Consider the following 20,200-nt stretch of genomic DNA (forward strand, 5'->3'; position numbering starts at 1 on the left):
ACTGGTACAGTGTGAGGACTGATTTGAATTTTAAACCACTGAAGTGAGGACATTTTGGGAAAGTGAGGACAGTTTGCCCAGTTAAGACTTGGTTTTAGGGTTAAAGTTAGAATTGGGTTTTGGTTAGGGTTCGGCATTCAGTTTTGATGGTTAAGGTTAGGGTATAGGGGCTATAGAATGCATTATATCATTGAGTGTCCTCACAAAGATAGATGTACAAACATATGTGTGTGTATGTGTGAAGCACAACAGGCATGTGTGTGTGCTGTATGCATTGCTCAATGCCATATGGCACATTTCCCCGTGCTCTGGCAGCACGTGCCTGAGCAAACCTGACCTCAAATAAAAACTGAATATGTCATCACATAATCACAACAGAAAAAAAAATGCAGAGAAAAAGAATAGCACTGCAAATTATGCATGACTAAGTTCATCTGGCCTTACTAGGTCATCAGCAGAGAGTAGCCTCTATTTGTGTAAGCTTTTGTAGTCATTTAAGCAGCTGTCCGTCCAAGAATTTACAACATTTTTGTTGTATGTTTGTTGATGTGCGTAATAAACATTACTGGAAGCAGTATCACAGTACTGTAACTATCCACATATTCTCTTTGCACTATGGTACCTGTAACACCTCTGAATATTCAGCAATTTTAAAAATACTGAACCTACATTGTTTTTCTTTTTCTCCCCTCCATTTCTGTTTATTAATTACTAGGAAATGCAAAAGAAGCAGCAGCTTTCCTCTGTCTTGTGGGTGCACTCTCACACCTTTCACACCCATCTAGTGCTTTTTTTCCCTTTCTGCTCCATCTCCCAAAGTGTTTGCTTACAGTACATCAGGGGGCATCAGTGGACTCGCTCTCCATCTCTCTCCACCTCCCTTTAATTCTCACTCTCCTCCAACTCTATGACAGAAAGACCACCGCTCAGGGCACCTTATTCATCCATGCCACAATGTTTACAGAAAACACACAAAGGACTTCATGGCGCTTCAAATCAGCCATACAGAAGGGTGGAAGGGCAGGAGAGCTTGCCCTGTTCTGGCCAATGCCCAAGCAGTGAACTGAGGCATGAACAGCATTGCCATGATTTTACATTCCAAGCTTCTGCCTTAGGCTATATTGAAGATAGAATTCATAACACAGCTTGCGGGGAGAAAAGACAACCTTTCAGCGTGTTTACACAGAGTTTCACCACACCACACAAGCTGCTCTAAAACTGCACTTGGCCAGATACAGGGAGATGTGATGCTTGGCTTGTCATGCAAGGGTTGAGTAAGGTAAGGAGCCTGAAAAAGCCCTAGCTCTTCATGCCACCGCATAAGATGTTGCAGATCCAGGTTTAACTTCAGCTCATGGAATCCAATGAGACATTCCTTTCCAAAACAAATAAATGGACTACACAAATTTAGAAATCCCAGATGCTTAAGTGTTTGCGATTTGTTCTCAGTTACATTACTGCAGGGCTCAGGACTAATGCTCTTCATTATTTAGTTCAGGTAAAGGTTTAACTTTATTAGTTAAACTGAAGACAGAAGTCCTAATAGGCAGGCAGGACGCAATAATGTACTGTGACTGGGTAACACCAGTTTGATTAATTCAAATGAGTTAATTTCGTTTTTCCACTTGAAGTACTGCAAGCCAGTTTGTCTGAAAGGAACACTTTTATAGTGGAATGGGAGGGAGGGGGGGTTTGGGGAGTTTAGAACAGAGAATCTTTAGATTTATGAACACAAAGGGAGAAACTTGGAAAATTACAGTCCAATAACATGGGAACACTAATGCCTATGATCCCTGAATATATGACAGTAGTTTTTATTCATGCAGTGCTGTTATAGCAGTAGGTCTGGCAGAAAGCACAGTTATTTCTCAGGCTTCACTCAATTAAATGGAGAGACCAGAGGCATGATAAGTGATTAAGGTCACAGGATGGTCTCAATCTTTGCTCTGAGATTATGATCAGACCTGCGGTTTGCTACATACAGACTGGATATGTCAACGCATTGGTATAAACAAGCTGAAAGATTAAAACAAATCGTATAGTGTGTATGATTAAAATGCCATGTATGTATGTTGAGTGTACATCCCAAGTAATCCCAGTCCAACTACAAGAGCAAAATGTGAGATTTGCTTTGATACCTGCAGTGTTGCACAGTGTTCACAATACAAGAGAACAAAGATTTTCAAAAACATCTGTGGGAGTAGAGGGGCAAAATGCTAACACCCACTTGCAAGATGGATGTTTTTAGCTCTTACCGAGATATCTTTTCCTGCCCACTTGCATTCGTCTCTTCTGGTGGGAGAAGCTGGCCAAGGGATCTGCAACACAAACACAATTCCTGTTCATGTTAGAAAAGAATCACCTGATCCTAGAATCAGTTTTACAGAGAGAGTCGATACAGCTACAGCTTGTGTGCATGCATGTGTAGATATGAGGGCTGAAGGGGTCACAATACGATTTGTTATCCACTTTGTTTCAGTTTACTCCATTATTCATCCAGGCATGCAGAGAGCAACTAACATGCCTGGCACAGCGTGTGATCCTGTGCGACAGCCCTGGTCTGAAATATTCATGAGGCACTTTTCTGTAGAAACAGAAAAGAGAGTCCCAAGATACCTGAGCCCCTGAATGGCATTCTGGATGGAGACGCATACTCAAGACAGGTATTAAGTCGGTCAGAAACACAAAGAGACTTGCAGGCATGAATGGATGAAACCGCCAGACAGACTGACTGAAAATCAGTCAGCATACCTGTGCATAGTCTTTGCGGATATTCAGGAGGTTGAAGGAGAAGATGTGGTCCTTGGCTCCCACTACGAGTCTTCCTTTCTCCTCATCCAACAGGAAGGTGTGGTAAGCCGAACTGTTGGCCAGGCCTTCAAACGTCACAAGGTTGTTAGACTCCAACATGTCTGCAGAGAAAAATGGAGAGAAAAGTGGTTCCATCATGAAAATCACAGTAGCTGTGGGCAACATGAAAGCTGAAGAAAATCCATCAGGTCAATATTTATTTAAATTATTTTATTACATTTTTTGGGGCTGTTTGAAATACATAGCCTTAGTTTGAGAAACCTTTCAACATTTCCAACCAACTAGTATTTCTCTACATTCACTCATCTGCATGCTCAGTTGTAATGTGCCTCAAACAATGACATGAAAGAATGCACGCTGGGTTGTCTTGCCCCCATACAGTAATGTTTTTATTTTTGCACATTCCCGCTTCCTTTTTTTAAAATTTGTGTATAAATGTTGTTGTTTGCCTTCCCATTAAAAATTGCTCTCAGCACTGGAAATTGTGCAGCTTGGCAAAGCAAGACAATGACAGATAGTGAAGAGCCGCTGCCAAGCCAAATTGGACTGGGCAGGTAATGCCAGCACTGGGAGCCAATGATCAAACTGTCAGCATGGGGAAGTGACCTTGACCAGAGCAGCCAAGCAGAACTTGGTGCACTCACAGTGGAAAACTAGGAGAAATATAGTCATATTACTCTAATATTTCATTATCCAAACTGCAGGCTGGCTCTAAACCACATCAGCTATTAGGACACGTTACTATGGGCTACAGCTCACGTTTTGCAGTGTAATGCAACCGTCTGCCAAGTCTGGCACAACAAGCGACATTTGCTTTCACAGCGGAAAGCCGAACTTGTCACTAACAGACACTGAAGATCTCATTACCGTAACGACCTCTAAAGGTGGCATTATGGCTATGGCATCATAACACCTTTTGTGTTACATGTGTAGACGTACACACCCATTCATACTCTGTCTTTCTCACATTTTGTTCTCACCCGCAAAGTCTAACTACAATATGACCCCCTCCTGTTGACCACCCACACAAAAGGGTGGAGAGTTATGGAACAGAGTGGAACTGGTTCCATTGGAGCGCTCTTTCTATCTCTCTCTTTCTCTTTCTCGGGGAGTAAATAACAAAAACGCTCATGAATGTTTTAGCAGGGAAAATGCCCCCTCTCTAAAGTGTGTCAGAACCCGAGAGAGTGAGAAGACAAGCAAAAGCAAAGCTGGTGTAAAAGAAAAGAAAGTTGGATAGGAGAGGGCATCATATTGACTGCTTTAGCTCATTCATAAACTTTCTAATTTTAATAAGAATTGCCCAGTTAAAACGTGGGACATGAAAAGTGTTCAACACAAATCTGGTAGCTGTAATCTCAGAAAGTTTAAAAATTCAAAAGTGTTTTTATAAACTTATTTTATTGACATCAAGCTATATTTCTTGTTCAAATGTAATTCTAGAGAGCAGATAAAACTAGTAGAAGTGTAATGAAAAGTTGTTGCATTTAAGGGAAACAGCAGTGGCGGTATTGGATATTCACTGTTTACCGTTTACCTATTATAAAAGCATCATTCATAAAAACATCATGGGTGAACAGGATAAAAGCATACTTAGGATGGAATTATTATTTTTGCCTACATGTAAATCATAATCATAAATAGTTTTTCATTTCACTTATCATAATGTAGGTCAGTTGTCTTAAATTAAGGGGCTTGTGACAGTTGAGTTTATGGGTATACTCTTTATGTGGCCAGTGTGATGGTAACACGAGCCATTAACAGGAAGCAAAAAATTGAAAGGGTGATTAGATCAATGAAATTCAAAAAAACTAGTTTGGTTTTGTAAAAAGAAAATATTAACAATTGAGGAAATACAGTTGAGGGAGAGAAAGGAAGAAATGGAGAACCTCTTGGATCTGGTTACAAACTTCCTCATCATAATATAACAATTTTCACTTATATAAATAAATGTATACACGTGTAAACACTCACATGACTGTACACACAGGACAGTGATATACATTTACTCATATACAATGAGTTGACAGGCTGTCTTTATTGTTATTGTCTTGGTGATTTAGCTGGTTTCCTGTGCCTCGCCGCTGATGAGGAGAGATTTAGACAGTCTCCTAAATATAAACTCACGTCGCCGTGTGACCCAGCCCTCAGGCTCCCTGACTCCCAACAACAAAGTCTTCTGAGAACTTGATATCTTAACCTGACTTAATAAGTCCACAAGGATTTGAACATATTCTTGAAGTCGTAAAGGACAAATCTAGCGTGTAGCTACTCAGATACATAATGGGAGTGCCTCCAAACCAGAAAGCTGGTGAAGACATACAGTAGCATTGCAAGCCAAAATGGTTTAAGCAATTTAAAATATGATTCATGATTCATGAAATGCTTCCAGATAGTTACAGTATGAACTTGAATCAAGTGTTTTTATATGTCTGTAAATTATGTTTTGCTTAATTTCGGTTATAGTTGGTAGGTCCATTTGTATTTTATTGGATAAATTAATTTGGAATATGAGTCGTTTTATTTCATTTAGGGATTATTGAGCTCCTCATAACACAACCACTGTCTTAAGAATGGAAAGAAATTCAAGGTCATAAGAAAAAAAAAGTTGTAAAAGTATTGCTCAGCCCAGTCCAAAGCTGTGTCCTAGATTTATGTTCCTCTGTAGCCATGGTGATCAATCATTAGTGGATCCACTGTAAGCCCTTCACTGACAGCACAGTAACACCCGCCTGCTACCTCTGACCCTTTTTCACCTGCACCAAGGCTGCGTTTATGTGTGGGAGAGAAAGACAGAGAGAGAGAGAGAAGCCATCCTCCACACGTAACATGCTTTACTTTTCTCCATAGAACAATCAAAATATGTTTGGTTCTACATATTGAAGCAAATTCCTTCCCACTACCTGATATCCATCAATAATTGATGCACGCTGATGAGTCACTGGAAAGGCAAATAGGAAATATCCCTCCTGGTTCCAAAAATAAACCACCAACATAACAAACACTATGTTTGTGTAATTTGTATAAAATGTGTTTGTCTAAAGGAAATAAATGACTGCTGGCAGAATAATACACTTGTTTTAGCAACAGAAAGGTGTCAAAGAGCTGTAGGGAAACTGCACAGACAAGATGACTGCACTTCATTTCTTTTCAAACTACATCCCAGTGTGAGAGAATGGAGAACAGCATCACCACAGCCACCCACCATACACATACACACACGTCTCTGGTTTATGAAAATTGTCTATGGGAGTAGTGTCCATGGCAACAGACCATTCAACAGAGACTACTGCTAAGTTATTAAAAGCTAATCACTTAGAGACAGATACTCTGTGGGTATTGTGTGTGAATTTGGGCGTGTTTGTGTGTGTGTGTATTTATGGAGCATGTTGCGATGTGTGTTATTGGAAAGAAGCGGATGGATGTTTCCAAGCCACGCCAGAGGTGGTGGCCTGTACATGTCTGAACTGGTGTCCCCTCTGGTTAACTGTAACAGGTGGGCATGTATGCATGGAGCAAGGATTTTTGTTCCTCCTGTTAAATCTGCAACTTCAAACCGAGAACCCAGAAAAATCTGTTAAACTGTTTTGATACACTCTGAGCTCCATGACAAAGTTTTACAGCAATACTAATGTTCAAAGGCTGTTGTGATACTGCACTACACAGAACACGTTTGTTTGAATTTGGAGTCCAGGAGATACAGACACTTTCACACAGACAGAAAGACAGACAGGTGGATGGGCAAATGTGTGGCCTGTAACAGGTGTCAGCTGCTGCTCTGCTATATTTTACAAATTTTCTCTCTTACCCTTAAATTGTTGAAGCAAGAATCCCGCAAATGTCACTTTTTAGCAGCTGTTTTCTTGGCTACTTTCACTGTCTCTCTTCACGTCCTTTTTGTTTGCGCTCTCCCAGTTGTTTTAATAAAAAAAAAACATTTTCCTACCTAACCCTTCCTTTGATCTTCTGCACCTTTTGTACCATTCTCTGCTTTGTTCCCTCTCTCATATTCTGTTACAATGAATTTGTGAGTGAGAGACAGAGAGCAGTATAGTGAGAGGTAGAAATGGGAGAGAAAGAGACAGAGAGAGAGAGAGAGAGATAAGGGGGCAGATGGAATGGATGCAAAGAATCAACAGTCCCTTGTGAGACTGATAAAAATAAACTCTTTTACCCTACATTCTCTCCGTCTTTCTCTCTTTCTCTTTCTCAACTGGAGGGCACAGAGAGTGTTATCTAAGTGCTGCCTAAGAAAAAGCAGAAACACATCTTAACAATGACCCATGTGTTCCCATACTGTATCTGGGAGCCCTGGTTCAGTAGCTTGACTGACATTCATCGTTCACATGGCTGAGTGTATGATTGCACACTGACAAAAGTCAACCTATCATTGCGCCACTTAAAGTATATACAGTCATTGATTCACCCAAGCCTGAGGGAAAACAGCACAAAGCCGAGTAATTTGCTTAGTGTCAAGCAGAAATGCAGGCAAACACCTCTTAAGACTCTTATGACTTTCTTGCAAGTTGTTCTGCAAATTAGCCTTTTGATTAACCTGTGGTTTTACAGTAAATAAAAGGGTACGAACAGATTTTTTGTTTTTGCCATTTCTTAGGTAGTATCAGTAATTCTTAGTTACGTTAAAAAAAAGTGGTTTAAAGCACAGCAAAAATTTGTTGGACTTCATAAAGTTCTCTCTGATGTATGCATCACTGTGAAACAAATTTCAATGCATTCTACTCCAGTTTGATAATTGCATATGCGATTTTGCATACATCATGCATAATATGATATGTACAAATACTGGAAACATAATAATATTGTGATATCGGCTTCTACCATTTTTCCCAGCCCTGCATGACACTACGCCTGTTTGTCAGCCAATAGCCGTGAGCAGTGGAGATTATGTAAGCAGACATACTAAACAAAGTGAATTTCTTCTTTAGAGTACCTTATTTTGCATGTGGTACAGATGATGACTAAGTCAAATGACTACAATGATTCCTCTGAGAGGAGCACTATCAAACCAGTCCTGAAGATGCCTCCAGTTGGATGGGAGCAGACTATTCAGAACCTGAGAAAGCCTCTGAACATCTAGCCCTCTGAGTGTATAGGATATCTTCCCATGGCCATTCAGGGCCTTTCAGAGTTTATACTATACACACCCCTAGAAACCCAACTCCGCTCCAAAGATTCTTAACGTGCTTATGGATTAAAGGTCTTTAAGAGAGCTTCTACATTCGCCAGCGCTGATTAAAAGTCATTTCACACCATGATAAAAACAAGATTAACACAAAAACAAAAACAGCTGTATGTATAAATGCTAGAAGAAGAATTTTGTGAAAAGCAAAACCCAAGATTTTGCTTTACTTTACTTTTCAGTTATTGGGTCTTTTTCTTTCTTGGTATTCAAGTGTAAGAATTTAGTTGTGTTGCTGTGAATGTATTTGCCTGTGTGTGTGTGTGTGTGTGTGTGTGGAAATGTGTATGCGCTTGTGTGCAAGCTCTTGGCTCTGCTCAGGAAAGGGGTGGACAGGTCAGAGAGAAAGAGTACTTTTGGCAGAACACCCATCTCCTATAAAACTAAAGTACCCTCTCTTTCCTTCCCTGGACAGTAAACAACATGTGCTGTACTTCTTGTGGCCCATAACTTGCAAACCATATGGATCTCTGTTTACTCCCCAAAGGATCCATTTACCCCGAGGGTCTGAATCAATCTCATACCAATTTATGTCAAAGTATAACATATGTGAAATGACTCCATTCATAGTCCTGCAGTGCGCTGTAAATCTGTGGTCTCCTACTACCTCATCATCACCCAGTCACTTTGTTGTTGATACAGTTGGACCTTAGCTCATGTTTAGGTAGCCATGGGGTACCATTGTTATCCTTCCCCTTGCTCCACTGCCCTTCTGCCCTCTTAGCCCTCACTTTCAAAGATGTGTTGGAATCTCCTGGGGCTGAGCAGGGAGGCTAGGGATGTATGTGTGTGTGTAGTGGTGGTGGTGGAGGTTGATAAGGGAAGTTGGTATGTATGTATTCAGAGCACCTAACTGTGTTCATTGTGGAGCTCATGCTGCGGAGGAGCAGGCTGCTGCTCAGGTTCACGCTTTCGAGATAAATAGTTCCCTGCTGTGTTTGTGTGAGTCAAGCCTTCAGTAGAGTTAAAAACATGTGCAAGTGTGTGGAGAGCTGCACCCACACAGGCACATTAATCTAGACACACACAGATTTTCCCACTATCCCCAGTGACCTGTAGGGGTCAGAGTTCCTTCACCTCACAGTCCCACATGTCACTGATCAGACGTTACTTCTTCAGGACTGGACAGCTTCTCAGGCTGTCTACGCATGTATTGTTCTGTAATTCACTACAGTAGATCATCTCATTTCTTCATCTCCGTGGGTAAATCTGAGTCAGCTTCACCTGTCACTGGGGTAATAAATAATTTATCTCATGATATAAATGATTCATAATGCAATAATCCCACGTCACTTGACTAATGGGACCTACAGTGGATATTGTTGGATGAAATTCCACAGTATTATGTGAATAATATTTCCACCACATTGCAGGCATGAAAATTATACCTGCCCACTATCCTCTGGCTAAAACTCCTCAGCCAGGGATGGTGCCAAAAATTGTCCCCACCAGCCAAAATAAGAATGAGCTCTAAAGGAAATATTAATGTGGAGAAGGCAGCCAAATAACCAGGCTGGCCAGGCTGCTACCTGAAGGCTTGTAATAGAGATATCATTGAATGGGCGTGTTTCCCCAAACTGACAGCATGTGGTTTTAAATGACTGATAGGCTCACAGGTATCATTAGCTATCTACAGATGGCCATGTATTTATGTGTGTGTGTGTGTGACTGTGAGCGTGAGGTACGCGCATGCTTGTGTGTATAATTATGGATCTCCCAGTGCTGAGCGAGAAACATTTCTCTTTGGGAAAGCCATCTGCTGAAACAGACCTGCACCATTCATTCTGAGTATAATTAGGCCTACCAAGCAGGAAAGAACGGAGCGGAAAAATGACATCCAGGAAAAAAGAAAGGGAGAGAGGGATAAATGACACTAAACTGCCAGGGAGTCTATGTCTGGCACCACTTTTCATTGCAAAACTGACAACAGCACTTGATCAAAAGAGGGACAAAGAGACAGGAAGAGAGAGTGTATAAGTGACAGACTTCTGTAATAAATAGTTCAGTTGTGCCATAGAGATGCATTAGACAGGAGCACTTCCTCTGATTTGGCAAGTGAAGTCACTTTCCTAAATCCCACTAAACTGCTCTCCTCCTGGCATAACAGTATGTGAAACAAATTCTTCCCGTTAATTCGTATTTATTAGTCCCAGTTGATCATTTTACTAAACCTTTACAGTACTATTTTTAACACTGCCACAAGCTTTCCGTGAGAACAACACATTTTTTTGCTTTTTTTTTAACCAGCTAAATTGAATGTAATGATACATAGATGCTATATTTGGAGGAGTCATCTGCACAAACATGAAAAGGGAACTCGCTTGAGAGGTCTGCAGATGACAGTTTTAATGTTCAAAAGTGGACCTCAGCTACCTGACTGAAATCATATCCAACAGATACGCATTACTCTGTCACGCAACCAGAGTGCATACACCTCACAAGCCATGAAGCACGACAAGCCTTGTAAAGAATTTACTTGTTTCAACTCGGTTTACTTTGTTGGTATTTTTACAAGTCAACAGAGCTTCATAGGTACACTTAGGATCTTGCTATTAGCTCAACTTCAATCACTTCATCAGCCCAACATATGTGGATTGGGGATTTAAATCTACATGATCAAGAGGTAAGGTCATATGACATACCTCAGATAAAATCGTGAAGAGCGGAATTATTTTTATCATTTGTGAAGCACAATGAAAATGCAAGGAACTCACCTTTATAGGAGAGTTTTAGTCGCGGGACGTTGTTCTTGATCTTGGTCTGTTGGGCTCCGCTGCCTTCCATCCTGAGCAGAGCCATCCCAAACAGCAGCATAAGGCTGCCCCAGAGAGAGCCCATGGTCTTGGGGGCAAGAGTGGCCAGACAGGTCCTTTAAATATACAACTCCAGTGCAGTCAGTCTCAGATCTGGTTTAGCAGAAGAAATGCTGGTAACAGAAATGTTCCTGTTGTCCAGTGATTATGAATAAATGCTGGTGAGTCAGTCCAGACTGGTTCTCACCAGGGCTCACCCCCTGCCAAGTCGAATAACCCTTTCCTGTTCCAGGGGTCAAAAGCCAAAATTAGAGTCCAACTCCAGGGGGCACAGAACCTGCAAAGCAGAGTCGGGGGTTATGGGTCAATGTCACTGCAAGTGAGCCTCCCACACTAGTCCACAAGTCCAAGGTAAACTTAACCAAACTAAGCACAAATAAGAGCTCTTCACCATACTAAATTCTAGGAAGAGTGAGAGGGTCTGGGTACATCTGCCATAGTTTAGTCCTGGTACCTAACCAGAAGCTCTGTCTGAACAGTGATCCACATTATCGCTGAGTCTCTACCTTTAGCTAAAGAAAGAAAAACTGGTCCAGTGTGTTTCAGCTGTTACTCCACTGTGCTTGGTAAGCACAATCTGCACTGACTCTGTGTCTCGCCCCCTTTCACCCCGTTTTTCTATCTGCCTCTTTCTCTACTTAACACTGGTCTGAACTAGTAAAGCCCCACTCAGCGCAGCTCTGCCCTGTCCCCACAGCACAAGGCACACAGTGCAACTGAGAACAGCTGAGGCAGACAGCATAGTCAGAGTGAGTGAGAGAGAGAGAGAGAGAGAGAGAGAGAGAGAGAGAGAGAGCGTGAGAGGGAGAGGGAGAGGGAGAAGGATTGAGAAAAGAAGAGAGTGCAGTGTAGGCGGGTGAGCGAGAGAGAGCGGAGAAAGCATGAGAGAAAAGAAAACTGTGAAAGCAAAAGTAGTAGGGGAGGAAAGGTTAGGGCAAGGCAAGAGGTTAGAAAGAGTGTGGAAACAGGAAAACACAGCGGAACATGAAAGAGGAGCATTTTGAGGAAAATCGTTCTTAGTGAGGATTCTCAGTTATTTTAAGGTTTTTTTTATATGTATATAGATGAAACTTTTAGATACAGCTAATAGTTTTTGAAAAATTTAACAAGATATGACATAATGACATGACATTCATCAAGTACAATAACAGAAAAGAAATATAAAATAAAAAAGGTAAACACTGAATTTGCACCCAATTAATGTCTTTTTAATTAATGTTGTTGACCAAATATGTCATTATCTGTTTCCAGACTTCTTCACCTCTTGGTTTTCTTTAACTCAGTTCTTCATTTTGCACAAGTTGTGCTTCACACATTTTAATGGATCTATATATATTTATTCATTTTTACATTATACAGGTATGTTATACTGTGTTTTTGATCTTGCATTGTTCTGTTTCTTCCTTTTTTTCTGAAAACCTGCACAGACCTACATAGTACCGCATAGCATCCATTTCATAATGATCTATGAATTGCATCATAAATTACTTTATACTTACTTTGTAATCTTGAAGGTATAATGCTCTTAAGTCACGTCAAGGGAGCCAGTGTGTTATGTGGTTAAAAGTCCACTGCCTTTTAGCTGTCTGCTATTTAGTGTGTCAGGTAAGAATATCAGCAATCCAATTACAAATTACAGTAGATATAGTTTTTCTCTGCTGGATGAAGAAGCCAGACAGTGAGGCTGCAAAGCGACTATTCCAGTTGCATGCTGTTTAAGTGGCTCCCTCGCAATGTAAAACATCAGCAATCCATCTTACCTGAGTCTGATGGATTAGTGGCAAAGCTGCCATTACAGTGTTGTAGCTCATGGCTTATATAGAACTATCTGGACAACAGACAAATACATCTTGTCAGACCCATCTGTCTGGTGATGGCGCCACTTAAGTTTTAACTCATGGGTGAACACAGAAGTTCCTAGAACTAAGTTATTTTCAAGCATAACTTCATTTTCAAGCTAAACAGTCTGTCCTACGGGTTAAAGTGTGACAAATGTCATTCTGTGGAACAACAAGAACGTTTTTGTACTGAGCAAAAAGAACATCATTCCTAGAATGACATACAGTACCTTTTACCAAATTTGGGCACCTACATGAACAAGTGTAAAAACTCTTACACCATGATCAAATCTCTAGTAGCAACAATCAGTCTCTCCGAGAACAGATTCAGCTGATCTTAGAGAAAAAAACGTACGTGTCCTGCAAAAATAATCTGCGTTTTACATAAATACAGTGTTCCCTAAAACGTTAAGACCAGGTTAACACTATTAAATTGTCACTTTAACATAAAGATAGATTGATTGGGCATTTATTGGCTACTCCATCATAGTCTGAAGGGGAGTTCCCTGTCTTTTCTCTTAAACCATCCCAAATGAGATGTCAATCTCACTCTAAACAGCAGACCCTCAGTGAGCTGATTTCGTCTCGTTGTGAATGATAATGACTTTAGTGGCAATGGTGTGGTTAAGACCTCTAACTGGCTGTATCCATCTGGATAAAGAGCCATCAGACAGTGGGAGGAGAGCTGAACTAATCCTGTAGTGAGTGGATGGGCCTCACGGTTATGCTAATGTAAACTGGCGCTCGGAGGTTCCAGGGAGAACACTGGAGACTAAGGGGAACAAGTGTCACGCCACAGTCTCTGCTTCCCAAACAGACTGGATTAGGGGCTGGAACAGACAGATCCTTTTCTTTGCAATGTGGGATTGGCAGTGTTGACGTACCAGTTCATTATTCCAAGGATCATGTAACACAATCTGCCATAACTAGGGCCAGACAGAGTGATTGTTTGAGGTGACTTAGAAGTGAATGGCCCACTTGAGAATGTTACTCCATACTTCTTCTGGCCACACTCTTCGCATGTTGATAACAGCAAAATGTTTTTTTTTTTTTTCATGCGTTTGACGTTCAAGTGTTAAGTGGATGACAGAAACCATAGCTTCTTGTACTACGTGTCACATCAACAATGCCATCTACGCTCTTAGTTGAAGCACTGTCACTTGTGATTCGGTTTGATTCTTATCAAAAATGCATATGCAGACTTGAAAATTGGCTGTTAAGTCCTCCTGGCCCTTCCTCAAAGAAAAAAAAGGACAGTGGTGAGAATGTCCCAGTTCTTGACACAGGGGAGGTATTCAGAGCTTCCAACTCAAGAGTTCTCCACTTCTCCACTGAATCCCACTGAACCCTTTGAATTCACATCCTATCCTAACTCATCCATTCTATGTGCCTTCCCTGAACCGTTCCTCTTGATCTTTTTCATTTCTCTACTTCAGCCTTGCTCTGTACTAACCCTCAAAATTTTTGTTGTTTCTGAATGGCCTGGAGACAGATTTTCTATGCATGTCACCTTGCAAATTCAAAACTTTCTTTACAGCCTAGTAAAATTGTTGAATCTTATCCTCCTTTGCCTCTCACCTCTAAGCAAAGCTATGGTTCAAAAATATACCAAATAACATTGGTCCAATAAAAAGAGGGACACGTCCTTGACCATGTGTGGGTTTTTACAGAGCCCAAAGGGAGTTGTGTGTTTCAAGGAGAATGCCCCTTTTTGAAGCACCAATTCAGCCTCATGGTCTAAACTCTTCTATTCACCAAGACAGAGGCCCTGAAGTACTCTGACCATTTCAGGGTCCATCAGCTCATATGTGTGAGTGCAGTAGGAAAGGGGGTTGGTGTGTGTGTGTGTGTGGGGTACTTCTTTAACTTCTGGAGAGCCATGGTATGTTTGGAAACAGGGTTGATGAGGGCTGTGGAGTAGGGACAGCAGTGGAGATCTGTCGATACCCACTGAGAGCTGGAGCCCCCCCTTCAGAGTTCACTCAGGCTTCCTCAAACAATGCTCTCCCCACCTCATCACAACTCCTACCCACAGAAGTACACCCCCAACCCTCAGATCTCTCCACATACAAGCAGCTTTCCTCTTCTTCCTTTCTCTGAGCATCACCTCCCCCCACTCCACACAAGTAAATACATTAACCCCCATCTGTTTCCATGTCTCCCTTTCTCTCTGCACCTATACCCCCCACCGAAAAACTCTTTCCATCACTTTCTCCATTCCTCTGTCCATTCCTCCTTCTCTCTGTTTCATCCTCTCTGACCTCCGCCTACTCTCCACAAGCCTGGGAACATAATCCCCTAAATGAGAGGATTTGGCTCAGCAAAATGAACCTCAAGCCCAAGACAAGCAAATTAACCACATTTGCCGCCCACCTACCCTTTACAATACCAGCCTGCATAGTTCACCCATGCATCCACCCACCCAGCCGTAGTTAAGATTAGTTTCATGACAGGCAGCAGTGAGTGATTAGAACAGGCAGCATATAAGAAAAAAATTAAAATATAAAACAAAACAAGGCTCACATCCACAAAAAGTACAAAATTACAGGTTCAAGTATCAAACAGCCTGTTGAGAATGTTTTTTAAAAAGATTTGTCAAGGCATTCATAATCCCACTGCTTTTCAGTTCCTCCAAGTGGAATAAATTACTATAAGAGATTTAATATACTGTAGTATGAGATGCAATATATGATGCAGTGACGCAGTTTGCCCCACTGCCATGGATATTAGGTTGCTGCCTGTGACAGAACTGGGTGCACTGGCATTGTGGTTATTATGGGCATGAAACACACACATACACAAAGCACAAACACACAAACATGCAGTGATGGAAGCCAGCTGTGTGAGCCACCAGGTCTAGGTATGTAGCAAAAAAGGAAGGCCTTTCTTTACCTCTGGAGCAACTGGCATCAGCCCAAGTCCTCTACAGCTTAACCCAGGGGTCTCTGGGAGACAATGTACAAGTAAAACACATCTAATCTGACCACTGCTGAACACTAGTAGCACTACTTAGAACACTAATTGGGAGAGACTAGTACTCTAGCATATCAGTCATTGCTGTCATCAAACAAAAACTCTTTTCCACTCTGACTCTTCTATGTAAGCAGACCCTTGAGAGTATGGCATAAATAGACAGAGTATGCCATGCACTATTAATGACTGAATAAAACACATGCTGTTGGTGATTTACTCTTTCTTAATGAAAAATGGATGAAAAATACAGCAAAAACCTCAGAGCTATGAATAAATTACTGGGAACAGTGTATCGTCTTCAGCACCGAAGCAACCACACCCTTATTGTGGCAACCACGGGTCCACTACGGCAAAACTGAGTGTCTGCATTTTGCGAGTTCATATGATCAAAAATATTCTTTCTGTAAGCATACCAAAAATTTGAAGCATAGTCATATTACAAATGGAAATTTCACTGCAAATTGTTGATAATGCAAACTCCATTTCATTCACTCCACTGCTTATCTAGAGGACAATACCAGTTGGCCACTGATGAGCATTAACGCTAGGATCAGAAGATACAGCGTGTGTTTGGATGCGCTTCACTTTTTCACCAGCCACATGAATTTATCATCATCCATCAATATTTCAACCTTCAGGCTACCTGCTTCTCGCCTCCACAGGGAACAACAAAAACACACAGTCTCTGTCTGACTCACATGTAGCTGTGACAGCACCAGTGCCCGTAAACTGGTCCCAGTTTATGGGTCAGTTACACCAGATGGAAAATTCTTCAAGTCAGTTAAGATATACTGGTGTATATAATAAGACATCTTTTCACCATGTGATTTTATTAGATACAATACGATGTGGAAAACAGTGCAGGCTAGCAGAAAGTAGAGTGGGCGATATATGAATAGCAGTGAGCCTTTTGACATTTGCAAGCAGAACTTTTGATGACTTCATGAAAAACCTAAAAGCCACGCAGTGTTAAGGTAACCTGAAACTTTTTGTTTGCCTTCCCTCTTGGAGGCTAGAATGCAGGGTCAGCTGCAGTACACTGCCCCTGGAGCTGGTAGTGTGTCAGGGTTTTGCTCAATATTTCAGCAGTGTGAACTAATTGCAGGATGTCCTAAAGCACCTGGTACCTAATGTTTCACCTTTTCTCAGATACACAGATGATGATATCTGGAGATAAGCAGGAAGCAAGGAGCTTGGAACCACCTTTCCATTTGTGGTTCCAAGTTCCTTGGTGAAGTTGTACAGCACCACTTGCCAGACACATTCCTTAACAGTCTTTTCCATGCTTGGGCTTCTAGGTGTTCCCTTTATAGAGGTCTGCTATCATGGTGAATCAGCTTCTGTTCTAAACTGTATTTGTCCCAACTGAGCTTTTATGGTTGGCAGATACAAACCAGACATACAGCACAGTGTAAGTCATGCACCATTTCTGTCTTAGCTATCTATTAATGCATTAACTTGAGAATAATATTAGTGCTATTGCCCCCTTAGAGAGAAACCATCACACTTGCTCTATGATCCTCTCGGACCTTTCCAAATATCCTTTCATAAACTGAGTTTGGAAACTGTAAACTGTTCCTCTTACTGAATGTCTTGCTGATGATTATCTGCACTGATCCAGACAGCACACAAAAATATTTCCATTACACAAAAAACACAGACACACAAATGCAGACACATTTTAGACATTTGCGTGACTTTGTGATTCTGTCTCAAAATATTCAGAAATGTAGTGTTATCACAGCAAACCAAGCCCCATATTTGAGACCTGAATAACAAAGTGAACAACCAACTGACTGAAACGCAGTCTGAACTTTCTGGAAACGTTATTTAGGCTATTTTACTCCAGAATTAAATCCAACACCTACCACATAAACTGTGTATTTTACAAGGTTTGTAAAACTGCTGGAGTTTTGCAAATCTACTGTACAAAAGTAATAAATCACTTGGGAATAAAACACCTACGTTTGCAAAGCTGATGTGTCAGAACAGAGTCCTGCTTTTCACTTTGCTTCTGTGAGAGGGTATAATGAGAGAAAAAGAGCGATAAGGAGAATGAGTTGCAATGTGCTTTGGTCACTCGTAATACTGCGTGTGCGCGTTTGTGTGTGTGTTTGTGTGTGTGTGTGTGTGTGTGTGTGTGTGTGTGTGTGTGTGTGTGTGTGTGTGTGTGTATGGTGGAGACAGACAAGCTGAAACTCATCACTGATGCTGTTTATTGACTCAGCTCAGAGTGACAGCAGTCTAGACTTCATACAGCTCCCTTCGTTCACGCTGTAACAAACTGAATTGACATGACTATACACTTCACTTTCTGTCTGTCTGTCATGCTCCTGGTGGTTAACACAGCAAGCCCTTTGTAGCTCGAGGTGTGAAGAGGAAAAGATTTGGAAAGAGTCAAGGAGAGAAAGAACCATAAAGCGCTAAACCATAGCCCAGCATGTAATGGTATACCTTCTGGAAGTAGACATAACAATAACTTCTTCTAAGCAAACATGTGACTGACTCAGACATCTTTTTTTCCCCTCATTGCGGGCAGTGCCAGTGGCAAAGTGGTTAGCAAGACACACAGGGGCTACTGTTTTTCCCTTTTCAAAAAGTTCCAACCTACTGATACACTATTCTTAGGACAGAGGCATCTTTCCCTACTTGCTCAACTCTGCCAACTTGGCAGAGTCTTGAAATAATAATCAACATTCAATATTTTCTAATGGTTTTGCTCCATGAGCAACAAAAATGTGACTGTTAAAATGGAGGTACATTCACTTTCTGACTGTAATCTTTCACAAAAAGCCAATGTTACAGTCTAATTCAATTGCCACTCAGTGGCTTGTGTCATGATATGCCAGGGTTTATTGAGGGTTAAAGGTTAGACTTCATTAAAAATCAATACAGAAGTCTTGGGATTACACCCCTGCTGAGTCTTTGATCAGAAAACAGGGGGCGTCAGCTAAGAGCCAGTGTCACTATGGGTTAAGCCTAACCTCAAAGCATTTAGCTCAAGTAGTCTGAAGACAATATATCTCATCATTAAAGTGAAAAAAATGAACAGAAGAAGAAAAAGTTGTGAAAATCGCCAGCAAAAGCAGGAGGCATTTTATTCTTAGTTGGACATCAGTGCTAATGTTTACCTTGCTTATTGTTCTTCTCAAAGACTATATATGTTGAATGTCCTTGTGATGGTCCATTGTGAATTTTAATCAAGTCACTTTACTTGCCACAGCTGACCCCTGAATGTGCACATCAGCAGTGTCAGTTGAGCCCATAAACATTGTGTGTTCTGACATTTAACGATGGATTAACTGACCTTGTCAATAGCAGAGGAGTCTGGTGGGAAGGAGGGGCTTGATCGATCGATCTGGGGCGTCTCTTTTAATGGGGCTTCTGGTGTTAAGCTGAGGTCAAACAGAAGGGATCCATGAGCCTGCATCCTTCCACCCAGATTTATACCTTCAGTCTGAACCTTGACTCTGACTTAAACCCAATAATCCTCATTCAGCCTTGGACTATTCTGTCCTCAGTGAACACAGTCTGCCTACTCTAAATCATTGAGAGCCACCAAAGACGACAGGAGGGAGAAGCACGAAAGGAGGGCAAAACATGGACAGCTACAAAACTGAAGGAAAAGTGTAAAAAATGAGAAAAAAAGATTTAATACAAGATCAAACAATTCAGTTGATAAGAGAGGAGCAGAGAACAGGATGATTGCTTGATATTTTTGAAGCGAGAGAATAATTGGTCTCCACAGGTGAACATCAATCAGCACTGAGTTCACCCTTATATGGCGCAAAAAACATCTCAGAGAGGGGTCATTATGTCCCTGCTGCACGGCTTGAAGACTCTCCTGAAGTGAGAAGCATCCGTATCAAGCCATTTTTGAGCGGCTGCTTTGACAGAGATGAGACCAAAAAAAAAAGGGGGGTTGGTGATTCTGCCCACATTACCCCACATAAGACCAACAGAAACCTCTGGCTGATGTCTTCTGTCACTCCTCCCTCTCTTGTTCACACGTCTCTGCTCCTGTCTTGTCTCTGTCTGCCTATACTCATCCAGACAACTTCCAGTGTTCTGTACAGAAGCTCACTTTGCTGTGGCCCTGGGGAGGTTGATAAAACAGCAGCAATTCCACACTAATTAGTCAGAGGAAATTGCACCTCATTTTAGCTTATTGCTGGACACGTAGCAGAAATGTGACACAGCATGTCTTTCATCCTGCCATCAACCCAGGTGTTGACTCTAAATCTAGCATGATGCAGTCTCCCATATATTTTTTTGTTGTTTAGAACAAACAAAAATTAGTATTTGTCCCTACAATTGATTTGTTTTTCTTTTACAGCCCCACCCTTCATTTCTCCTCTACCTTCCTATATTTACTCTCATCCACAGGTATGGTTTTATGCGCACATGCCTGAACTTCTGCTGCTGTCTGCCAGGTGCAGCTATATAATTTTAACAAGATTTTTAACATCCCACTCATAAATAATATTTATGATGTGGCAAGAAGCATTTAGGTTTAATGTTCCATTTGTATAATGGCTCGCCACCCTAATCAATGACCCTAATAT

General features: G+C 41.3%; 1 protein-coding gene across 3 annotated transcripts in view; it reads right to left on the reverse strand.

Moving 5' to 3' along the window:
- Positions 1 to 20,200, reverse strand: part of sema3ab (sema domain, immunoglobulin domain (Ig), short basic domain, secreted, (semaphorin) 3Ab) — a 56,838-nt gene that overhangs the window by 12,697 nt on the left and 23,941 nt on the right. The window contains exons 2-4 of one of the 3 annotated variants that reach the window (XM_041038176.1): positions 10,726 to 11,101; positions 2,752 to 2,912; positions 2,256 to 2,318 (exon numbers count right to left, since the gene is read on the reverse strand). In XM_041038176.1, the coding sequence (XP_040894110.1) occupies positions 2,256 to 2,318; positions 2,752 to 2,912; positions 10,726 to 10,849 (348 nt within the window). In that variant the 5' untranslated portion in view covers positions 10,850 to 11,101. Of the gene's footprint in view, positions 1 to 2,255; positions 2,319 to 2,751; positions 2,913 to 10,725; positions 11,481 to 20,200 lie in introns of those variants that run through there. The other 2 variants (XM_041038175.1, XM_041038178.1) reach the window with 2 other exon arrangements.

The sequence above is a fragment of the Toxotes jaculatrix genome, chromosome 5 (assembly GCF_017976425.1).
Source record: "Toxotes jaculatrix isolate fToxJac2 chromosome 5, fToxJac2.pri, whole genome shotgun sequence".
NCBI classification, from domain to species: domain Eukaryota; kingdom Metazoa; phylum Chordata; class Actinopteri; family Toxotidae; genus Toxotes; species Toxotes jaculatrix.